General features: G+C 36.9%; 1 protein-coding gene across 1 annotated transcript in view; it reads left to right on the plus strand.

The window, feature by feature from the left end:
• The window catches only part of LOXHD1 (lipoxygenase homology PLAT domains 1), a 271,094-nt gene that overhangs the window by 99,758 nt on the left and 150,297 nt on the right, over nt 1-21,039 (plus strand). The window contains exons 8-12 of the mRNA XM_051969666.1: nt 9,776-10,026; nt 11,455-11,590; nt 12,321-12,481; nt 15,992-16,078; nt 16,718-16,853. Coding sequence (XP_051825626.1) covers nt 9,776-10,026; nt 11,455-11,590; nt 12,321-12,481; nt 15,992-16,078; nt 16,718-16,853 — 771 coding nt within the window. The remainder of the gene's footprint in view (nt 1-9,775; nt 10,027-11,454; nt 11,591-12,320; nt 12,482-15,991; nt 16,079-16,717; nt 16,854-21,039) is intronic.

Genomic DNA, 21,039 nt, shown 5'->3' on the forward strand with positions numbered 1-21,039 from the left:
CAGTGAAGTTATCAATTTCCTTTTCCTTCCTAAAGATTAAAGAGGGGACACCCATAGTCTGGGTGCTCTCCCTGATCTAATTGCCCATCCTTAGATTCTGGTAAATGGAGCGACTGGGAACTTTATGATTCTGGGGTCAACTGAACTCAAGACAATCTATTTTAGCTATACAATTCATTCTAGGGCTCACCCTACAGCATCCTCTGTTTTGTCAGTATAACAAAGACTGGTATAAGTGGGGTATTCCATTTAATCCTTAATGTTTTGGACTTTTTAAATTTCCATGCTTATATGTTATAGTTCTACCTGATTTTAGCAGAAACTAAAGTCACCTTGAAGAAATGCTTGTTGGTTGTTATTGTTCTCTGACTCAGTGCTCATTCTAGAAACAAGGATGCTATTATCTTCATTCAATTTAGCAGATAGTTAAAATTGCCTAGCATTCTATGTAAAGCACTGTTTTAGGCACTTTTTTTTTTAAAGGCTAGATAAGACATCACTTTTACACTCATGGAACTTCAGTCTAGGTGAAGGGTATAGTAGATAAAGAGATAACTATAATATACATAAGACTGCATAAATACATTAGAAAAGATGCAAAATCATGTTGGGTAGTGGAGGGAATAATTTCGTAGTAGAGCAGCAGGGAAGGCTTCATGGAAGAGGCAGCTCTTGAGTTAGTTTTTAGGAATGGGTAGGAATGGCATAAATAAAGGCAAAGAGATGGAAAAATATAGATTGTATTTAAAGGATGGATAGTAATTCACTTTAATTGGCCCATAGAGCATAAAGTAGTAAGGGGCAAAACTAGGAAAGTGAATATTTATTTATACCTTTATAGAGAGCTTTCAATCCCTGGCAAAGTAATTTGAAATTTCTATGACAGATAATATAATTACTGAGATTTTGAGCAGAACTGTGATATAACAATTAAAAAAAATAAAGATAATTGGTGTAGGAGTGATGTGAGGATAGATTTAAGAAAAAAGAGTTGCAATGGGATCAGCTATCAGAAGGCTGGAGTAAAAGTTGAGGCAAGTGATAAGAAAACATCATAGTAGGATGATAGCTAGGGGAAGAGAAAGGGGAGATCAGCTGTGAACCGGTTATATTGTGAAGAATGAATTGATATGACTTGGTAACTATTTGAGAGTTGAGGGAGGAAGAAAAATCAAACACCAATATTTTGAGAATGGAGTAACAATGATGTCATTTACAAAAATAGTAAAATCAAAAGAAGGGCTAGACTGAGGTAAATATATATATATACATATATATATATATATATATATATATATATATATATATATATATATATATATATATATATATATATATATATATATATATATATATATGCTCAGTTTTGCAATTTTAGAGATGCCAATGGGATTTTTAGATGTCTTTTAGGTAGTGGAAAGTATGGGGTTGGGACCAGCAAAAAGATCAGGGTTAGATATAAAGCTCTGGGAATTAGCTGTGGATATAATAGTTAAAGCCAAGGGGATAGATAAAATTGCCAAGAAATAAGTTGAGATGATGGCCAAGGGACAAAGTCCTAGAGGAAACTCACTTTATAGGATTATGAAGAAAATGAAAAAGGATTAAAATTGAAATATTTGTAAAGTGCTTTACAAATCTTAATACACTACATAAATTCTAGCTTTTATTATTGTTACCATTTTTATTATTGTTGCTGTTTTGTCTTTTGTTTTCAAAGATGACCAATGATGTCACAGAGTGATGTCTCGAGTCAGACATGGATTGGATTTAAGTGAGTCAGAATTGCACAAAGTCATCAGTTTCACTCTCTCTTAGAAGAGAGAGAATGAGACAAGGAGTAGAAAGATTGTCAGATAGCAATGACGGTATGTGAACTGTAAAACTGGAGAAACTGAGGCAAGATAGAGATTAGAGAGTTTTTAATAATTTATTTGAAAGGGAGAGATTGTGCTGGGGGCAAATTGCCCCCAGGGCTGATGTCCAAAGCATCCAGTAGCTAATGTGTGCTTCCCATGAAATATATATACACACATGGCTCCACGCTCCCAGAGGGTAGACCGAGGCAGGGGTGAAGTCAGAGCACTGAGAGTGGGAACAGACTATCAGTCTGGTTCTGACAGGGTCAGGACAGTCTGATAAAATGGGATCAAGAAGAACAATGTTAAGATAGGGGATAGGACTATAAATTCTAACAAACTGGGAGTTAAGGAGGTGTCTAGTTTAGAGCCAGAAAGTCTGGATTCCCCCTTATCTTGAGTTTATACAATGACAATTTATAACCTTAGAGTAAGTAGCCCTAAGTTATATCAGTTTTAATGAACCAGATATGGGGTTTTCAACTAAGAGGATTGAAGCAGAACAATTAAGGAAACTGAGGCAGAACAATTAGAGAAACTGAGTCAGGACACTAAACAGGAACTGTGGCACAACAAACTTGTGCTATAAATTTGTGTTGAGTGAAATTAGTTTCATTTCATGATTTTAAATGCTAACAGTATAAAGGCTGCGTGGAATTGTGAATAAATAGTACTCTTAAGTGTTGTGGCAAGTATTTGTATATAGCTTTAGTTTATACATGGGAATTTACAGCATAGAAATAGCCTCGAAAAAATGCTTTTATTGTAAAACTAAACCATTTGCTTCCATAGTGCAATTTTGAGGGATTATGATATAATTGCATCTGCATCTTATATGTAGAATTCATGAGGTAGATTTTCAATAGAAACTCTTGACTAAACCAAATTTGATATTTTATTATAAATAAATCTTACTTTGATTCCTCATTGTGACTTAAAGATGATTCTAGTTTTGTGAAGGCTATAATAGTAAAGTCCAAACTCTGGCCACTCTGTTATCTTTATAGACAACATAAACTATGGGTCTATGTTTCAAGAATCAGCTTAAGTTTGGAAAAGACTGATTACCATGGGAATATATATTTTTGGTCATAATATTAATGAAGATCTTGTATCAGCTAATAAGCATTTATTAATCACCTATTATGCATCAGGTACCATAATAAGCTCTAGGGATAAAAATACAAAAAAAAAAAAAAAAAGAAATACAGTTCTTGCCCTCAAGGAGTTTGTGGTCTACTCAGGGAAGACAATTCACAAAAAGAAAACTGAAAAATCAAAAATGTCCAAAAGGAGTTCAGTCAGATAGGAAATAAGGAGATAATTTGTCCTAAAATTTCACCTTTTTGGAATTCATAGTTTTCTTCTTCCAATCAGAAGGTATTAATAAAAATATAATTGGGAAATCTTTAACAAAATGAATAAATAAAAATACAATAAAATATAGATAACATTACATTTAAAAACTAAGTCAATAGACAGTCCACAGGGATCTTTATATATGGATAGTATTGCTGTCCCCTTCCACCTTTTCTATTTGAGTTTGACATTATTGATGCAGAGCTTAGAACCCAATTGGGAAATGTACTTTTCTTCAGAAGGAAGTCCAGGGAATGCTGTAGTACTTCATATCCCTGGCATTAGGTGATTTTTTTCTTATTTCTTAGGTATTTGTGTCATTTTCAGAGTCAACAGAAATATACCTCAGAAAACTGCATTTTTTGCAAGCATATTTACAGAAGCCTATCAAATGGAAGTAGGCTCTCAGTTGCAATGTAATGATAATTAATAAAGATAGCTTCTGTGGTATCTTTTTCCCTGCAATATTGTCTCATGTTAAGGCTGTGTAATCCACTGTGCATGCTTCAAGATCACAATGATTGCCCAGTTAATGCTGCTATAATCTGTGCTGTGAAATGTTCCATACGCCTCGTTCTGAGATCAGTTTCTACTTATCCTTGCTAAGGAGGGGCACAGAAATCTCTCGTGAATGAGCTAGTATATAAATTTAGGAACCAGTATTCTAGGCATTGTACCATTCCAACAGCCTGACTAAATAGCTTGTCAGCATATTTTCTTGGAGCTTACGGGGAGAGGCAGGGTCCTTACATCTGGATTTTGCTATTGTACCAATTCATTTAAAAACAACGAAAAATGTTATCTGCTGTTGCTGAGGGGAAAGAAATGAAGAAAATTGTGAATTTCCAATGAACAAAATGTCCTTCAACAACTAGTTACATGCATCAGTGAGTTGCATCAACTATGCTAGAATAGAAGCCTCTGTGGCATCTTCTATTTATTTTAAGTTTCTTGGGAATAAAAAGCATCAGATCAAAGACCTAAAGCCAATCAGTTATATAGTCCTTTTTTGCTAGGGGAAGAAAGGCTTTTGTAAAACTTGACCTTGTCCAAAAATTATCAATGAAAAATCATAGATGATGCTATTGCTCATTCCTAAACAATCAATCAGTCCTCATCAAGGGATCATTTTTTGATGAGCATCTTCCACTTGCAATTTCCCTTGTTCTTGTAATTTTTAGTAGATTCTGCTTTCTTGGATTCCAGAGATGGAACCATATTTTGATGATATCTTAACTGTGATATCAAGAGAGTATAAACATATGGAAAGTTTTTTGGGAAGTTCTCCCCGGTCTCAAAGCATCAGGTATCCACATGCAAAAACATAAAATATTGGGGCTTGAAACACAATATTGTTGGGTTTCTGTGTCACTGCTGCTGCTGATGTGAACCTGTCCTGCTATCTTTAAGGTCCTTGCAGGTTATGTAATCCCATAATGTAGCAACAAAAGAATGGATTTTCATCCACTGCTTTGTGACTCAGAAAGTTCTATTATGCTTTCCTTCTACAAAAATGTGACATTTCTGAAGGCAGCCTATTACTTCTTAAGAAAGGATGTTTTTCAGATATAGACAACTTTTTCAAGAACTTTGGAAGGGCAAATGATGAAAGAGTTGGAAATAATTGAAAGGGGGAAGACAGATAGGATAGGGTAAGAAACAAAGGAAATTTTTTTGAGGATTGGGGAAACCCCACCATCAGAAGGTGACTTTTTGGAATGTTCAAGCAATTATTGACAGCTGAACTTTTGCCAAGACATTACAGTGAACACAGCTGTTTCTTACTTGCCTCTGATTCATCTTATGGCATAGGACAGCCAGATTGCCTTGAAGTCACTGACCACTTATCTCTCAAAGACACTCTTGTCTTTAACATGGAGCAGAGAAAGAGCAGTAAACTTGGAGATTAGAGGACTTGTCTCCAAATCCTGATTCTCCCATATACCGCTGGAGTGATCTTGGGCAAAACCATTTCATTTCTTTGGGCCCTTGTTTCCTTATTAAAATAAGGAGGTTAGATTAGACCTCAGTTTCTTAAACTGTGGTTTATCACGCCCCAAAAAGGTCTTATAACTGAATGTTGAGGTTGTGAAATTGTGATTATCAATAAATTTTGATTTTATATATATGTATATGTGTATGTATATACATACATACAAATATACATCCATATACCTGGAATCATGTAAAAATTTCTTGAGTTAAAAGAGGTCATAAGAGGAGGAAGTTTAAGAAACCCTGGGCTAGATAACCTTTAAAGTAGAAGTTCTTAACATTTTTGTGTGTCCTGGATCCCTTTGGCAGTCTGATTAAGCCTTAGGACTCCTTTTCAGAATGACATTTTAAAGTACACAAAATAAAATATATAGGCTTACAAAGAAAACATATTAAAAGAGTTATTATAATATACATTTTAAAAACACTCAGGTTCCATTGCTCTAGAGTGATGATCCAATAACTTACACATAGTGGGCTCTTTATAAATGTTTGTTGAATTGAACTGAATGGAATTAAGTCTACTGAAAGAACTACAGCTAAAGCAGTAACGAAGCCTTCTCTAACAGCAAAATTACAAGGAAGTCCCTTCAGCTATCTTTATGACTTTGGAGGTTTTGTTTTTATAGATCACAAATCTCTTGTGGGCACTTTTTTATGAGGCCGTATCTATATCCTCAAACACATTGCCACATTTACAATCCTGAAGTGTTTTACTCAGAGCTTTTGCCTTAGGAACCATCACGGCAAAGTGGAAAGAATCTAGACTTAGAACTGGAGCTCCTGCCTTCAAACCTGATGTCTTCTACTTACTAGCATTGGGATCTAAATTGATTAACTTCTCTGAATCTCAGTTTCTTCATCTGTAAAAGAAGTGAGCAAGCTTTGTACTGCCTCCCTCACAGGATTGCTATGAGCCTCAAATGAGAAAATGTAGGTAAAAGGCTTTCTATCTAAACCTTGGAGTGCTGTGTGAATGCCAGTTATTATTCCATGCCTGCCAACATGCCTTGGAGAGCAATATGGAATGCTAATACCCTGAGCCATCTGTCAATACAGATCCCAGATTATATTGTGCCATCTCCACTGGGAGCTTTGATGTGAGAACTCCCTGATCTGCTTCTTTAGGTTGATCAAATTGTGTGATTCAATCCACAATTTGAAGACTGATGAAGAGGTGGCCAGCTGAGAAACTGCCTTGGGAATTCAAGCCATTTCAACATGTGAATGAGAGTTGTCTGACCATAAAAGATGTCTTTTGTGGGGGAAATCACACTGTTAAGGGAATCACTGTCGTGCAGTAGAAAGAGACCTGGTGCTGGAGTCAGTGGTCCTGGGTTCCAATCCTGACTGAGCCTCTTAGAACTTGTGTGATTTTAGGCAAATCAGTTAACCTCTCTGAGACTTATTTTCTTTATCTGTAAAACAGTCTGATTGGATGGGGTGACCTCTAGGTCTTTCCCGGCTCTTAATCAATAATCCCATGATCTTGATCACATTGCATAAACATATTTCCAAGGAATTGTTTGAATTGAAGCTTTGAATAGAAATCTAGTGCCCTTGAATATGAAATTATAATGATTGTAATTGGCTGGATCAATAACCTACCCAAACTACCCACTTTTCCATGATACATGAACCAGCTCATTTTAATCCTTTTGGAGTAGAGGATGAAACCTGGGGCACAAAAGTCAGACTTTACTTCTCAGGTTTTTGTTTTTAATGATAGCCCTTTTTTTGAATCCTAAGCATATAAAAACCGAGGGCAAATTTGGTGTCCTGCACGCACTATAAATCTCCATAGCTTAGTATTATCTTTTATTTTGATATCACTTATGTTTCCTACTTTATTCTTCCCCTTAGTCCTTTAGTATAGAGAAATGAAATATAAAGAGGTAGAGATATATGGGAAGATGACAGAGATCCAATGGGGAAGGAGGAGATAAATCTCTTCAATTTTTCAAAAAAGTTTGAGAGGCATGATTTCTGGGTAATTTAATCATTTTATTAATGAGGCCAGCATATTTATTTGTAAAAGGCTTTCTCTGTTAGACCAAAGATGCCTAATGGCATTGGGCTCTTTTTATATATATATATATATATATAAAATACCTTGGAAAGCAGGTGTTCAATCAATTCTGATCGGTTAACAATTAATGAGAAAATTAATAAAATTTACTGAGAGGCTGAGAGTGACATATGTCACCCTGGTACAATCTTTATACCCAGACCACCCCCAGCCTGGACTTTTTAAAGAAAAGGGTCATTTCCACCTATGCTTGATTGAATGGAATTCATATTAGACTAGACTAGACTCTCTCCTCCTGAGATATAAGGTTTGGTGAGATCAGAGAAAGGAGAAGATTAGATCAACCTTCAAGACAGAGGTCTTGAAATAAGGAGAGAGAAAAGGAAGAATCTGAATCTCCTCAAATCATTGATTACTAATAATCATTTCATCAATTTAAATCACTTAGCATTTATTAAATGATTACCACTTAATGGACCACTGGTCTAGATGTTGGATTAGGCAAAAGTATATGAGAAAGACACATCAATTCTGCCCTTCTGGAACTCATGGTTTAATAGAAGGATATGATACATTCAAGATATAAAGAGCAGCAGGGACTAGACCACTGATTTTACTCCTCTGGTGAGGAAACTCTTCCAATAGGAGATGACATTTTCTCTGTGACATATAGTCTTAGACAGTTGCCTAGAGCACTGTTCAGGGTCACATTACCAGTATGTGCCAGATCAATCAAACCAAATTAAAAATAATGTTAAGGGCTTACTATATTCCAGGCACTTGGATGTATTTGGGTAGCTAGGTAGCATAGTGTATAGAGCACTGACTGGGCTTAAAACCAGGAAGAGTTGATTTCAAATCCTGTGTGACCCTGGGGAAATCACTTAATCCTGTTTGCCTCAGTTTCCTCACCTGTAAAATGAACCGGAGAAGAAAATGGCAAACCATTTTAATATCTTTGCCAAGAAAACTCCCAGTAGGGTCATGAGAAGTCAGATATGACTGAAACGACTGAATAACAACCTATTTCAGGCACTGCATTAAATATTAAAAACACTAAGAAAGGTTAAAAATGCCCCCTTCTCCAAAGGAACTCACAGTCTAATGGAGGAAACTTGTAAATAACTGGATGTGAGACTTGATTCCATTTTTTCCTCACACTAAGGTTGACTTTCTATTCTCTATACTGCCTTTCACATGATAAAAAATCTTAGATGATTATTTTTATTAGAGAAGTGATTAATAATGAAGTGATGAGCAAAATGAGTTGTGAGGTCTGGGGTGAAAAATTATTGCCAGTGGGAAGAGATCAGGAAAGGAGAGCTTCATGGAGGAGCTAACATTGGCACTGAGCCTTAATGACTGAATAGGAATTCAACAGGTAGAGGTCGAAAGGAAGGGATTTCAGGAATAAGGAACCATGTGAACAGAGGCATTGAGGTAGGAAAGTCCTGGGTATGCATGGAGGTAATGGATGTTTCTGTTTGGTTGAAGAGGTGAGTAATAGGAAATAAAAGTAGAAAAGAAGGGTAGATCAGATTATAAGGGCTTTGAATGATAAGGTCAGGAGTTTGAACTTTGTTGGGAGGGAAATAAAGAACTATCAAAGGATTTTGAACAGATAGATCTCTATATAAGGAGCAATAGTCTGGGAGCAGTATGAGGATGGTTTGGATGGAAGAAATAAAGGACGTTGAGAAGCCATGAAGGGAACAAAGAGGTTGCTATGGGAGGAGGGAAGTATCTCAGCTCATTTCAGCAGCTTTGGCATGCAAAGGAATCTTTCCTAAAAGAATCAGATAGGCTAATATGGCATAAAGCAATAGACCTTAATTACAAAGGATTTTGATGCACTCAGGGGATGAATCAGGCTTAGAGGCACCAGGAACATAGATATAAATAGGGAAGGCATCAGAACTTGGGATGAAATAACGGTCAGGCTAAGTCAGGAGGAGGAAAAGGCCTATGGATGGTCAACTGGACAGAATGCTACTGAACTTTGCATTTAGAGATTTGACAGTTTTCCGTCGTGCCTTCTATCTGCTGCCACACCGGACATCTGGTTCAGGCATGTAAGAGCCAGGAATTTTTTAGGGAGGAGACAAATTCTCACTTGGGTAGGTCAGAATGGTTTCCAATTTTTGATGTTATTGGCAGGGAGATGCTGTCGATTGGGTAGCAAATCAGACAAAGAAAACAATTACAGAGCTTGAAGATGGAGAGACATAGAGAGGTAACTTGTCATAAGTGAGTTCTGAGGATGAAAAACCAATGTGTTTTTTAAAAAGTTATCCCTGAGAATGATGTGATGTTGGGGTGAAGATGTGGCCATTGAAAAGATATGAAGACACAAAATGAAGAAGGAGACTAAGATAGAGGAGAAAGAGAAGTAGGGAATGTGGTAAAGAGGAACGCAGTGGGCAGTTGGAGTCTTGAAGGACACCTGGGGGGTAGGATGTGTTCCTTTTGATCTATTCTAATCGTGCATTCATTAACTTCACTATTCTTGTTGATTTTGTTTGCATACCACTAGCTATCTCATACATCGTTACAGTCGTAACAGGGGATGTCCGGGGGGCTGGGACGAAGTCCAAGATTTTCCTTGTCATGTATGGAGCCAGAGGAAATAAGAACAGTGGGAAGATCTTTCTGGAAGGAGGAGTGTTTGACAGAAATCGGACAGACATCTTCAACATTGAACTAGCTGTCTTGCTCAGCCCCTTGAGTCGAGTTTCCATTGGACATGGCAATGTAGGAGTCAACAGGGGCTGGTATTGTGAGAAGGTGAGAAGCTACCATCTTCGGGGAGCTTACCCTCATCCCTCCCATACTGTCATCAATACAGGAGTCCCTTCCCTTCATTGTCATATATTGGCTACATCATACCCATCACATAGCCTGTTAGATTGAAAATTCTTTGAGGAACTGGGATCATTCTTGTATATAGACTCTAACATAGTTGTAGACTTCCTGAGTTCCCAGAGAATACTTTCTGACTGTCTAGTGCCTAGTAGAGAATATAAAATCAATCAATCATTCAACAAGGATTTATTTAATATATACTCTGTATTCAGTTCTTTCCTGAGCACCATAGGAGACAGTGATTCTCTCCCTCCCTCTCTTCCTCTCACCACTGTTCTTCCCATGTACCTAGTAGCTTCTCCTTTTCCATTTGTTAAAAAAGCTAAGTTTAAGATTAGATTCCTGATTTAGCTTATTTTTACCATGATTGGCTTCCTAAAAAAGTCTTCTCAATTGAGTGTTCTGGTTAATTGTCTTTCTGTTGAAAGAAAACAGGAAACAAGAACAATACAAAACAGTATTTAAAGAAACTTTTGAGAAAAGAAGTTGGTCAAAGGCTCTGAAAAATGCAAGGATATTTTATGTTGGGTAAAAGGGGAGAAAGAAGATCTCATTCATTGGGTAAGTGGGAAGAAAACTTGAGTCCTAACACAACAGTGCCTGAAAGAAAATGGCTCATAATCACAAATTGTGAGATCTCAAAAGAAGATTGAGCTAAAGAATGGGATCATAGATTTAGATCTGGAAAATACTTACAGACCACTGAGTAAATCTATTCATTTTAACGATGTGAAAACTGAAATGAAATGATTTACCTGGGCTCACACAGTTAGTTTTGGTCTTCTTGATTCTCATCCAAACTTCCCCACTATGCCTTCTAATCTAATGTCCTCATTTGACAGGTGAATAAATTGAGGCTTAGAGAAAGGAAATTACATTTCCAACGTGGCACAGTTGGAATTTAAACTGAAGTCTTCTGGCTTAAAATCTACTGTGTTCCTCTTTCTTTTTTTCCCTCTTTTTCTATTCTTCTCTCCCTTTTCTTCTTCCTCTTCTTTCTCTCCTTCTCACTTCTACCCTTCTCTTTATCTCTCCCCCTTCCTCTTCTTTCTTTTCTCTCTCTCTCTCTCTTTGCTTCCCTCTTCTCTTTTTTCTTTCTCTCCCTCTCTCTCTTCTTCCCTCCTTCCTTCTATCTCTCTCTGTCTCTCTGTCTGTCTCTGTTTCTGTGTGTCTGTTTCTCTCTCTGTCTCTGTCTTTGTCTCTCTCTCTCTCTCTCTCTCGCTCTCTCTCTCGCTCTCTCCCCCTTCTCCTTTTCCTCTGCTGCCCCTTTCTCTGTCCCTGTCATCTGCTGTAGAAGCAGGATGTCTTTTGAAGAAATGTTGGAAATTAATCTTGGTATATTTTCCTCAGGTGGTGATTTTGTGCCCATTCACTGGCATACAACAGACTTTTCCTTGCAAAAACTGGCTGGATGAAAAGGAAGGTGATGGGCTGATTGAGCGGCAACTCTATGAAGTGGTGTCCCTGCGGAAGAAGAGACTCAAGAGTAAGTGCCGAAGTCAGGCTGGAGAAATTCCAGCATAGCAGACAGAATTTTCAGGGACCAAAGCTACTATTTATTATAATCGTTTCTATTAGAGAACAGAGTAGATGTGGATGTGTAGTGGGTGTGAGACAGTGAAAACTTCCCAATGAATTGGCTAGGATTTTTTACTTCCTGGGTTGGAGCCCTAGCTCTTCAGAGCAAAGACCAACAAGAAATCCACAATCCATCTAGCTCTGCTGCAAATATTTCCATTTTCCAAAAATTAACAGATCATTTACTTGTAATGTCCTTGAAGGCAATTGAGTTGTTCAAAGCAATGTTGATAAATTACATTTTTATAAGACAAGCATTATTTTAAATACTCTAGTAGAACTCTGGTTATTTGAAGAAACTTTGATATGAATCCTATTATAAAATCAAAGAATTCTTTTGTAAACAAGTCATTACTCCCTAATTTATCTGTCTTATTGTTTGGATTTTAGTATAGCTGAGTTTTTGTTTTATTGTTATAGCAGTAGTATCACTATATATCTTGTCCCTTGATGTCAAGTAGTAGAATATTTTCTTCTTTTTTCTATCTGTAATAGTTTAGTTTAAATATATACATATAAATGTGTGTATATATGTATGTATGTGTACATGTATACATGTATATATTTCATTTCAAAAAATTACAAAATTTTGTACAAAAAATTGATTTGTTTTTGTTATGGTTTTGTTCTGTTTTAAGAATATGCCTGGTCCCTCTGGGTCTGGACAAATGACCTGAAGAAAGCTGCCTGTAATGTCCCTGTTTTTATTCAGCTTTATGGACAGAAAGGACGAACAGATCAAATTCGTCTGAACCCAGGGCCACAGGGCTTTAAACCTGGCAAGCTTGACAAATTCAGGGTAGGAGCAATGGATGTGGGGAAAGAGGGAACAGATATTTCAATGAATATCGAAGAGAATTTTTTTATTTTTTGTTGAAGTTTTTTATTTTCAAAACATATGCAAGGATAATTTTTCAGCATTGACCCTTGAAAAACCTTGTGTTCCAATTCCCTACCCTTCTCCCCATCCCCTTCCCTAGATGGTATATAATCCAATATATGTTAAACATGGTAAAAATACATGTTAAATCCAAAATAGGAATACATATTTATACAATTATCTTGCTGCGTAAGAAAAATCAGACCAAAAAATGAGAAAGAAAATAAAATTCAAGCAAACCACAACAAAAAGAGTGAAATGCTATTTTGTAATCCATCCTCGGTTTCCACAGTCCTCCCTGGATCCTGGATGTAGATAGTTCTCATCATCACAAGACCATTGGAATAGGCCTGAATTATTGAAGAGGATTTATATATATATATATATATATATATATATATATATATATATATATATATATATATGTATATATATATATACATATATATATATATATTCTTTCTTTTTTATTTTAATTTTCGTTTCATTCATCAAACGTGTAAGGCACTAAGAATGTAATTAAAATAATTTAAAAAATGTATTCCCTTCCCTTAAGGAAAAAGTTACTTTACTAGGAGATTCAACCTATAAACAGATATAAAATAATTTGAGGAGAAAGAAAACATTAAAATCTAGTAGAATCAGGAAGAACTTCCCATAGGAAGTGATATCTATATTGAACTTAGAAAGAAGGTAAGGATTCTAAGAAGAAGAGGTGAGGAGTGAATACATTCCATGTATAGGACATCACCTAGACTCACAGAGGTAGGAGATCAGGACTGAATTCTGGGAACAGCTGACTAGTATACAAAATGTAGAATGCATAAAGGAAGCTAAAGTAAAGTAAGTCTGAAAAGGTATTTTGGAGCCTGACTGGGATAGAATTTAAATGCCAATCTGAAGGGCTTTGAAATTTATCCTAGAGGCAATAAGGTGATAGGATAGGAGATAAACTATAGACCCCAATAAGGAATGATATTACATTATGTACAGTTCACTGAATAGAATGGGGACAGAATTTAAATACCCTCTAGGGTTTCTATCAGAATTAAACTGACCAAACTTAAGGCAAAAATGGTAATTAGTTCAGGGAATTATAGCATCACAATGAAATGGTCCAGAGCAAATATATCCATCATATGAAGAATGATCCTTCATCCTGGGAGATGTACAACAGATTAAATTATAATTGGGAAACATTTAACAAAATAAATTAAAATATAATGAAACATAGATGTTGCTAGTTTGTGGTTTCCTAAGTCAAATCAGACCAAGGTATAAGGTGTAAGGTATAATAACTTTATTTCTATTTGAGTTTGATATCACTGATCTAGAGGATTCAGAAATGTTGATGACATCTTGGTTCAGAAAACCTTGGCCTTCCAGGATGATGAATATTAGTATTTACATCTGTGCAGGATAGGAATCCTGTCTGATATTGATATAACTCTCAATTGGAGTTTTTTAAAGCAAGAAGGATTTAAATTAAACTCTAGAATTAAAAAAAAATTTACTAGAATTATTTGTTCTTAATTTAGAGGAGGCTAACAACGGATTTCCTAGTTTGAAGCCCGACTTAAACGATTAGATAAAATGATTCAAATGAGGCATCAAATCAAGCTAAAGAAGCTGGTTCCAACCGGCAATGATGCTTAGAAATATTTGTCTATAAGCCAGCGAGTGATGTGGCAAATTTGCTCATAGGTAAACACTATTAGGGCAGTGCCATTAGAAATTAGCCATACTTAGATTGTTCCTTTGACAATTCATCACAGAGCATTTCTAGGTCATCATTAAAATAAGGCCCTTGAAAGCCTTCACCTAGATGGTCAAGTTGCTTCATCTCTGAGCCTCAGTTGGAATCTGGTCGAAATGTACCTTATATATGACATTTTTCCTGATGCTCCAAGTGAGTAATAATATTTCCTCCCTTGAATTGCATAGTGCACCTCTCCCATACACTTAATTTGTGTACCTGTCCTATCTCCAAAGTCCATGAGGGCAGAGATTGTGTTTTATTCAATTTTTAAAATCTCCTCCCATGTCCAGCACAATGCTCTTAATGTAGCAAGCACAGAACAAACGTTGGCTAAATGAATTAATGAATAAAATAGTTGGAATTAAGATTAGAAGATACTTTCCTATCAAAAAATGTTCTAATTCTTCTTATGTGTCTAGTATTCTGAATCAAGGACATCTAGGTTAATAAACTAATAAGAAACATCCTCTACCAATATAATCAATGCACCTTCTTTGCAATATTTATATTCTTAGAGAGAGTTGCTTAACAACCAGAGGCAACAAGCATTTATTAAGCAGTTACTATGTGCCAGGCATTGAACTTACTGTAGAAGATGCAAACAAACAAAAAAAGACGGTTCCTAACATGAAAATTTATGTTCTAATGAGGACAACCATAGAGAGCTGAAAAGCAGGGTTAGGGAGACAGAAGGTATCTTCATGAGGAGGAATAATGGTAAAATCTGGAGATTTCCAAAGTACAACTTGGAGGAAAAGAAGGTTAAGTTATTGATAAGTTAAATGTCATGTCCAGGGTCTTACCTCCAGTTCTGGGTCAATCAGATCTTCCTACCTTCCGGGCCAAATCTCTATTCATTATGTTATTCGATGTCTCCACCTTACTCATAGTAGGCTATTGAACATTCAATGAATTGAGTGGACTTAAAGTACATGGCCTGTTGATAATAGGTGAATTAGTCAATGCTATTAAGCACCTACTATGTGCTAGATACTCTGCTGAGGGAAAAAGGAGTTCACTGTCTAATGAGGAATACAACATGCAAGCAACTAAATACAAGCAATTTATACAAAAGAGAAATAGGAAATAATTAAGAGAAGGAAGGCACTAGGATTCAGATAGATTGGTGAAAGCTTCCTGGAAAGGGTCCAATTTTAGCTGGGACTCAAAGGAAGTCATGGAAGCCTGGAGGCGACAATGAGGAGGGAGAACATTTCAGAATGGAAGACAGGCAAATAAAAAACCCTAAGTAGAAAGGGAGTGGAAGCTAAGAGGCCAGTTTCACTAGATCAAAGAATATGGATTAAGGAGGAAGGAATGAAAAGATAGGAGTAGTGCTGGTAAAGGGCTTTGAATGCAAAACAGAATTTTGTATTTGTTCCTAGAGGTGCTAGGGGAGCCACTGTAGTTTATTTAGTAGAATTGTAACATGATTGGATCTGGGTTTTAGGAAAAATCCCTCTAGCAGTTGAATGGAAAATGGACTGGGATGGGAGAGAAACTTGAAGTAGCAGTTCCCCTGGCTATTGAAAGAGTACAGGAGTGAGGGGATGAGGACCTCAAAGTAGTAACAGTATCAGAAGAGAAAAGGGATAAAGAATCTTTCCATCAGATTCAGGGCTTTTGTCATTGTTTTATTCTCTCAAGGGACCTTGCTCTTTTTCATACAGCTTGACATCCCAGATCTTGGAAGATTTTATAAGATCAGAGTCTGGCATAATAGCAAGATTCCTGGTTCTGGATGGCACCTAGTAAAGGTGAGAAGGGGAATATTGTCTTTTGATCCCTATGATCCTGGGTAGGGAATGAGTCAGGGAAAAAGAGGGATCCAGATTGGCTTCCTTTTGGGGACCCGGCTATAAAGGTGTACCAGGTATTCGCCTGTAATTCCAATAGTGGGAAGGAGAGGTAGATGGTCATTGAGGTCAGCCTGAATCAGGATAGGAGGTATTGGATCCACAAGAGAAGGGAGCAATGACTTCTCTGAGGTGCTCCATCCTTGTCTCCAAAGAACTACAGGCTTCTGAGAGGAATGGGCTAGAATAATCACCACTCCCTTTCACCCCCATCTCCACAACTTCCTTAGATCAGGGCTTCTTACACTTTTCCCACTTACAAGCCCTTTTCGCCAAGAAATTTTTATGTCACTCCAGAAATATAGGTATATAAAACAGTAATACAAATCAAACATTTACTGATAATAAATCACAATTTCATGACCTCCACATCAGTTACTGAGACTCTATATGGAGTCATAACCCATAGTTTAAGAATACAGATATCTGTATTATCTGCAAGGACATTTGTAAGGGCAGACTTAGCTTAGTTAGGACAGCAGAGTGGGGTTGCTGGGGCAGATTGGATGTGAGGTCACCTAATCTGCGGTGTATTTCCAGATGACACTGATGAATACCCTAACAAAGGACAAGTATAACTTCAACTGTAATCGCTGGCTGGATGTCAATGAGGATGACTATGAGACTGTGAGGGAGCTTACTGCAGAAGGTCCAACTGTTCGGAGGATAATGGGAAGTGAGTGTCCATCCCACTTTTTAGGAGAGGATGAGCCTTCCTGAGAGGAGGACCGAACATTCCTTGGTTTCCTTTAAGGAATAGGGCTAAGAACCACTGAAAGGTACAGTTGCAGGGGTCCTCAAACTTTTTAAATAGAGGGCCAGTTCATTGTCCCTCAGACTGTTGGAGGGCTGGACTATAGTAAAGACAAAAACTTTGTTTTGTGGGCCTTTAAATAAAGAAACTTCATAGCCTTGGGTGAGGGGGATAAATGTCCTCAGCTGATGCATCTGGCCCATGGGCCGTAGTTTGAGGACCCCTCCGAGGGCACAGAGCTGAACTCTCTGTACTTCCAAGCCCCTATCTTTAAATGTGGTGATATTTGGAGATCAAGAGACCCAAAGCAGTTTAGAGGAGCATGTTATCTGGCTTGGGGAGTGGGATTTTAGGGCACATGAGAAGTCCCAGACAGATCTAGGCTTCTTCAGAACATTCTTAGATTAAAAGATAAGAAAAAGACATTACATTTAGACAGTACTTTGCTATCTAAAGTACCTTAAATTTTAATAAAATTCCAAAAGTGGAATCAAAAGACCTGAATTCAAATCTTTGGTTCTTCCATTATCTACATACATGGCTTCTGGAAAATCTTACTTCTTTAGGATTTAGTTTCATTTATCATAAAATTAAGAAAAGAACCCTCCTGAAATTTATAGTTCTGTCCCCAATGATAATTCTCCCCTATATATTCTCTCTCTCTCTCTCTCTCTCTCTCTCTCTCTCTCTCTCTCTCTCTCTCTCTCTCTTTCTCTCTCTCTCTCTCTCTCATAGAAACTTGTTCATCCCATTCATCTGTTATTTGGTGTTCCAAAAAAGATCTCTTAGGATGATGCCATAATGGTCCAAGTCACCCCCTGGTCACTGGCACAGGATCACAGATTTAGAGATTTAGTGGATATCTAGTCCAATACCCACATTTAATAGATTAAAAAAAAAACCTGCAGCTCATTGAGTGACTTGTCCATAGTCATCCAACTTATGTCAGAAATGGTCTTCCTCAATCTAAGCTCAGCAGTTATTCTACTTTGCCACAATACTGTCCCCATCACAAGAGTGAAACTTATGCTCCTCCATTGTATCTATGACCATCTGAGCCCCTCTGTGATATGCTAGGGTTGACTCTAAATGGATAACATGTGCGATCATCCTTTGCCTTTACCTTTTCCTAATTATCATTGGCCTTGGCTAATTATTAAGAGGACTCACACTTGGCTATCTGTGCGGAGTTATCAATTCTGCTGATTATAGCTGCTCTATCAGTGATCACTGGGACCTTGCATACTTTTCCTTCCCTATCACTATGTCCATGTCTTTCTTTCTCTCAGGGCAGGGCAGACTCCACTTTGAAGCCAGTCTGGCCTCCCTGATTATTTCTCTCTTCCTAATGCCGTCTTTCAAAGGCATGATTACCATTGTGAAAATTTAATTTGCTGTGATGAGATAGTGAGACAGCTACTTGGGGCAGTTCTCCAGTACCCGTAGAGGCCAGTACCTGCTCTATTTATATATAAGGTCAACTCTGGAGTAAAACCTGTGAGAAACAAAGAAGAAAGAAAATAGAAAGCCTTGGTCTTCAGATCTTCTCATCAAACAGAGGAGAGAGAAGCAATGCAAGAATCACAATTATCCCTTTTACATCTTTGAGGTTAGGGGTACAATGTCCCAGAGATCTAGAAAATCCATGTAAAAAAAATTTTTGGTCCTCTCTTCATACCAGAGAAGATGCATGAATATCTTGTCTTTTTCTTTTGTGGTGTGTTTATAGTGCCTTATTGTAAAATTTGGGTTAAATATTTGGTCATAAGCTATATTATACAATATTATATGTGTATATATGTATTATGCAATTATGAGTTTCTAAATCTTTCTGTGACATATGCTGGCCTTTGCATTTCATGGAAGCTTCTGCAAATCTCCTCCCAAATTCCCATTTAATTTTTTATACCATCCCACAATATATCGAAACTGCAGTGGGGAAAATCATAATGTAGAAAAGATAACTGTAGTGTGACCTGCCCTTCTCCCCACCCCTCAAGAAAACAAAAAACAGAATCAAAGAAAATACTCCCTTGGGTAAAGCCTAGTTACCAACCTGAAATTTCTCTACTTATGCTACATAGAAAGAACCACTTGATTTGAATGGAGAAGACCTGAATTTGAACATCACTTTAGATACTTACCACCTATGTGACTTTGAGTTTCCATCTGTAAAATAATCAGGCTGGCCAATATGACCTCTAAGCACTTTTCCACTTTTAAATCATGAATAATAATCTGATTTCGTATCTCCTTTTTAATCCCAGAAGGATTGAAGCATTATGGCATATTATATTAAATGAAATGTAATTAGACGGTGAATCTAGAGAAAATTGATGTTATAATGTATTTCAAAGTCAAAAATAAGGAATTTTTGAATTAACTAATAATATTATACATTGTTCATATAACTGCTACCCCTCTCTTGGGGTCTGTTGCTCAAGGGGCTTCGCAGAAGAATTAAATAAGCCAGTCAATGGATTAGGTCTTTTTTTATTTGGCATATTTAAGGGAAGCCCATACAACTTAACTAGGGAAACTCAAGGGAACCCCGAGGAGGAGGCATAGATAGAAAGGACGGCATCTCCTTAGTGAGATGTTTCTAAGTCTGCCAAACTTGAGCAACTTTGGTAGTGTCACCTACACTGAAAATGGGTAATCTCTAGGATTCCATCTCCCATGCAGGATAGATTGGTAAAGTGTGGGGAAGGAATGCCTTTAAAGATGTCTCAAGAGAACCTTGAGGCACAATGATCACAGGCTCTGGAAGTAGTGGGGGCTCAGGGTAGTTTGGTGAGGGAATGATATATTCTTTTTTATGGTAAGCAAGAGATGTATTCTTTTTTTATTGAAGCTTTTTATTTTGAAAACACATGCATGATTTTTGTTTTTCTTCCTGGGTTATTTATACCTTCTGAATTCAATTTTCCCTATGCAACAAGAGAACTGTTCGGTTCTGCAAACATATATTGTATCTAGGATATACTGCAACATATCCAACATATAAAGGACTGCTTGCCATCTAGGGGAGGGGGTGGAAGGAGGGGAAAAAATCGGAACAGAAACGAGTGCAAGGGATAATGTTGTAAAAAAAATTACCCTGGCATGGATTCTGTCAATATAAAGTAATTATTAAATAAAAATTAAAAAAAAAAAGAAAACACATGCATGGATAATTTTTCAACATTGCAAAACCTTGTGTTCCAATTTCCCTCCTTCCCTACCCCTCCCTTAGATGGCATGTAATCCAATATATGCTAAACATGTTAAAATATATGTTAAATCCAATATATGTATACATATTTATACAAGTATCTTCCTGTATAAGAAAAATCAGATCAAAAAGGAAAAAAATGAGAAAGAAAACAAAGTGCAAGCAAACAACAACAAAAAGAGTGAAAATGCTATGTTGTGATCCACCTTCAGTTCCCACAATCCTCTCTCTGGGTGCAGATGGCTCTCTTCAAGTATGATATATATATATATATCATAGCAAATTCTCAGTAGGATTCCTGGATCCATCTTGATAGTGTGCCTAAAGGCATTTCAGGAATCATGGCAATGCAGGGACTTTGTAAGGAAGGGTAGTCGCCTACATAAGCATGGTTCTTTGATTTTCTGCTCCTGAGATTACAGGCGAGGATGAACCCATAAATTAAGTAACTGGAAAGCTTCTGTACTAGAAGGTTCCAGATGTAGAAGATGTTACAATGGGAGAAGATCCAGTAAAAAGACAGTGTAATATAAAAGAGGAGGAGACTAGGCAGGAGAAAAAGATGTGGCCAAAGCAGAGATTCCCTGTGGACAGAGACAGATCATTGGAAAATTCCAGACTGCAACATTTTTCATTGGCACAGAGAACTGACCTTGTAGATAAGCATTTATAAGATAGATTGCATTTTAGCAAAGATGGCTAAAATTCTTTAAAACAAATTCCATTTTTCATTGACCTCTCTTTTGAAATCAAAGATGCATTTCCACTTGAAAATTCCCTAATAAATTGAAATTAACACTTTTATCTAGAAAGGGAGTAAGATATGATCAAGGTATGCTGGGTTTTGAGGTACATGAGTATCTGTTGGGAGTTCTTTGTCTACTTTGGAGCAAC

The sequence above is a fragment of the Antechinus flavipes genome, chromosome 1, assembly GCF_016432865.1.
Source record: "Antechinus flavipes isolate AdamAnt ecotype Samford, QLD, Australia chromosome 1, AdamAnt_v2, whole genome shotgun sequence".
NCBI classification, from domain to species: domain Eukaryota; kingdom Metazoa; phylum Chordata; class Mammalia; order Dasyuromorphia; family Dasyuridae; genus Antechinus; species Antechinus flavipes.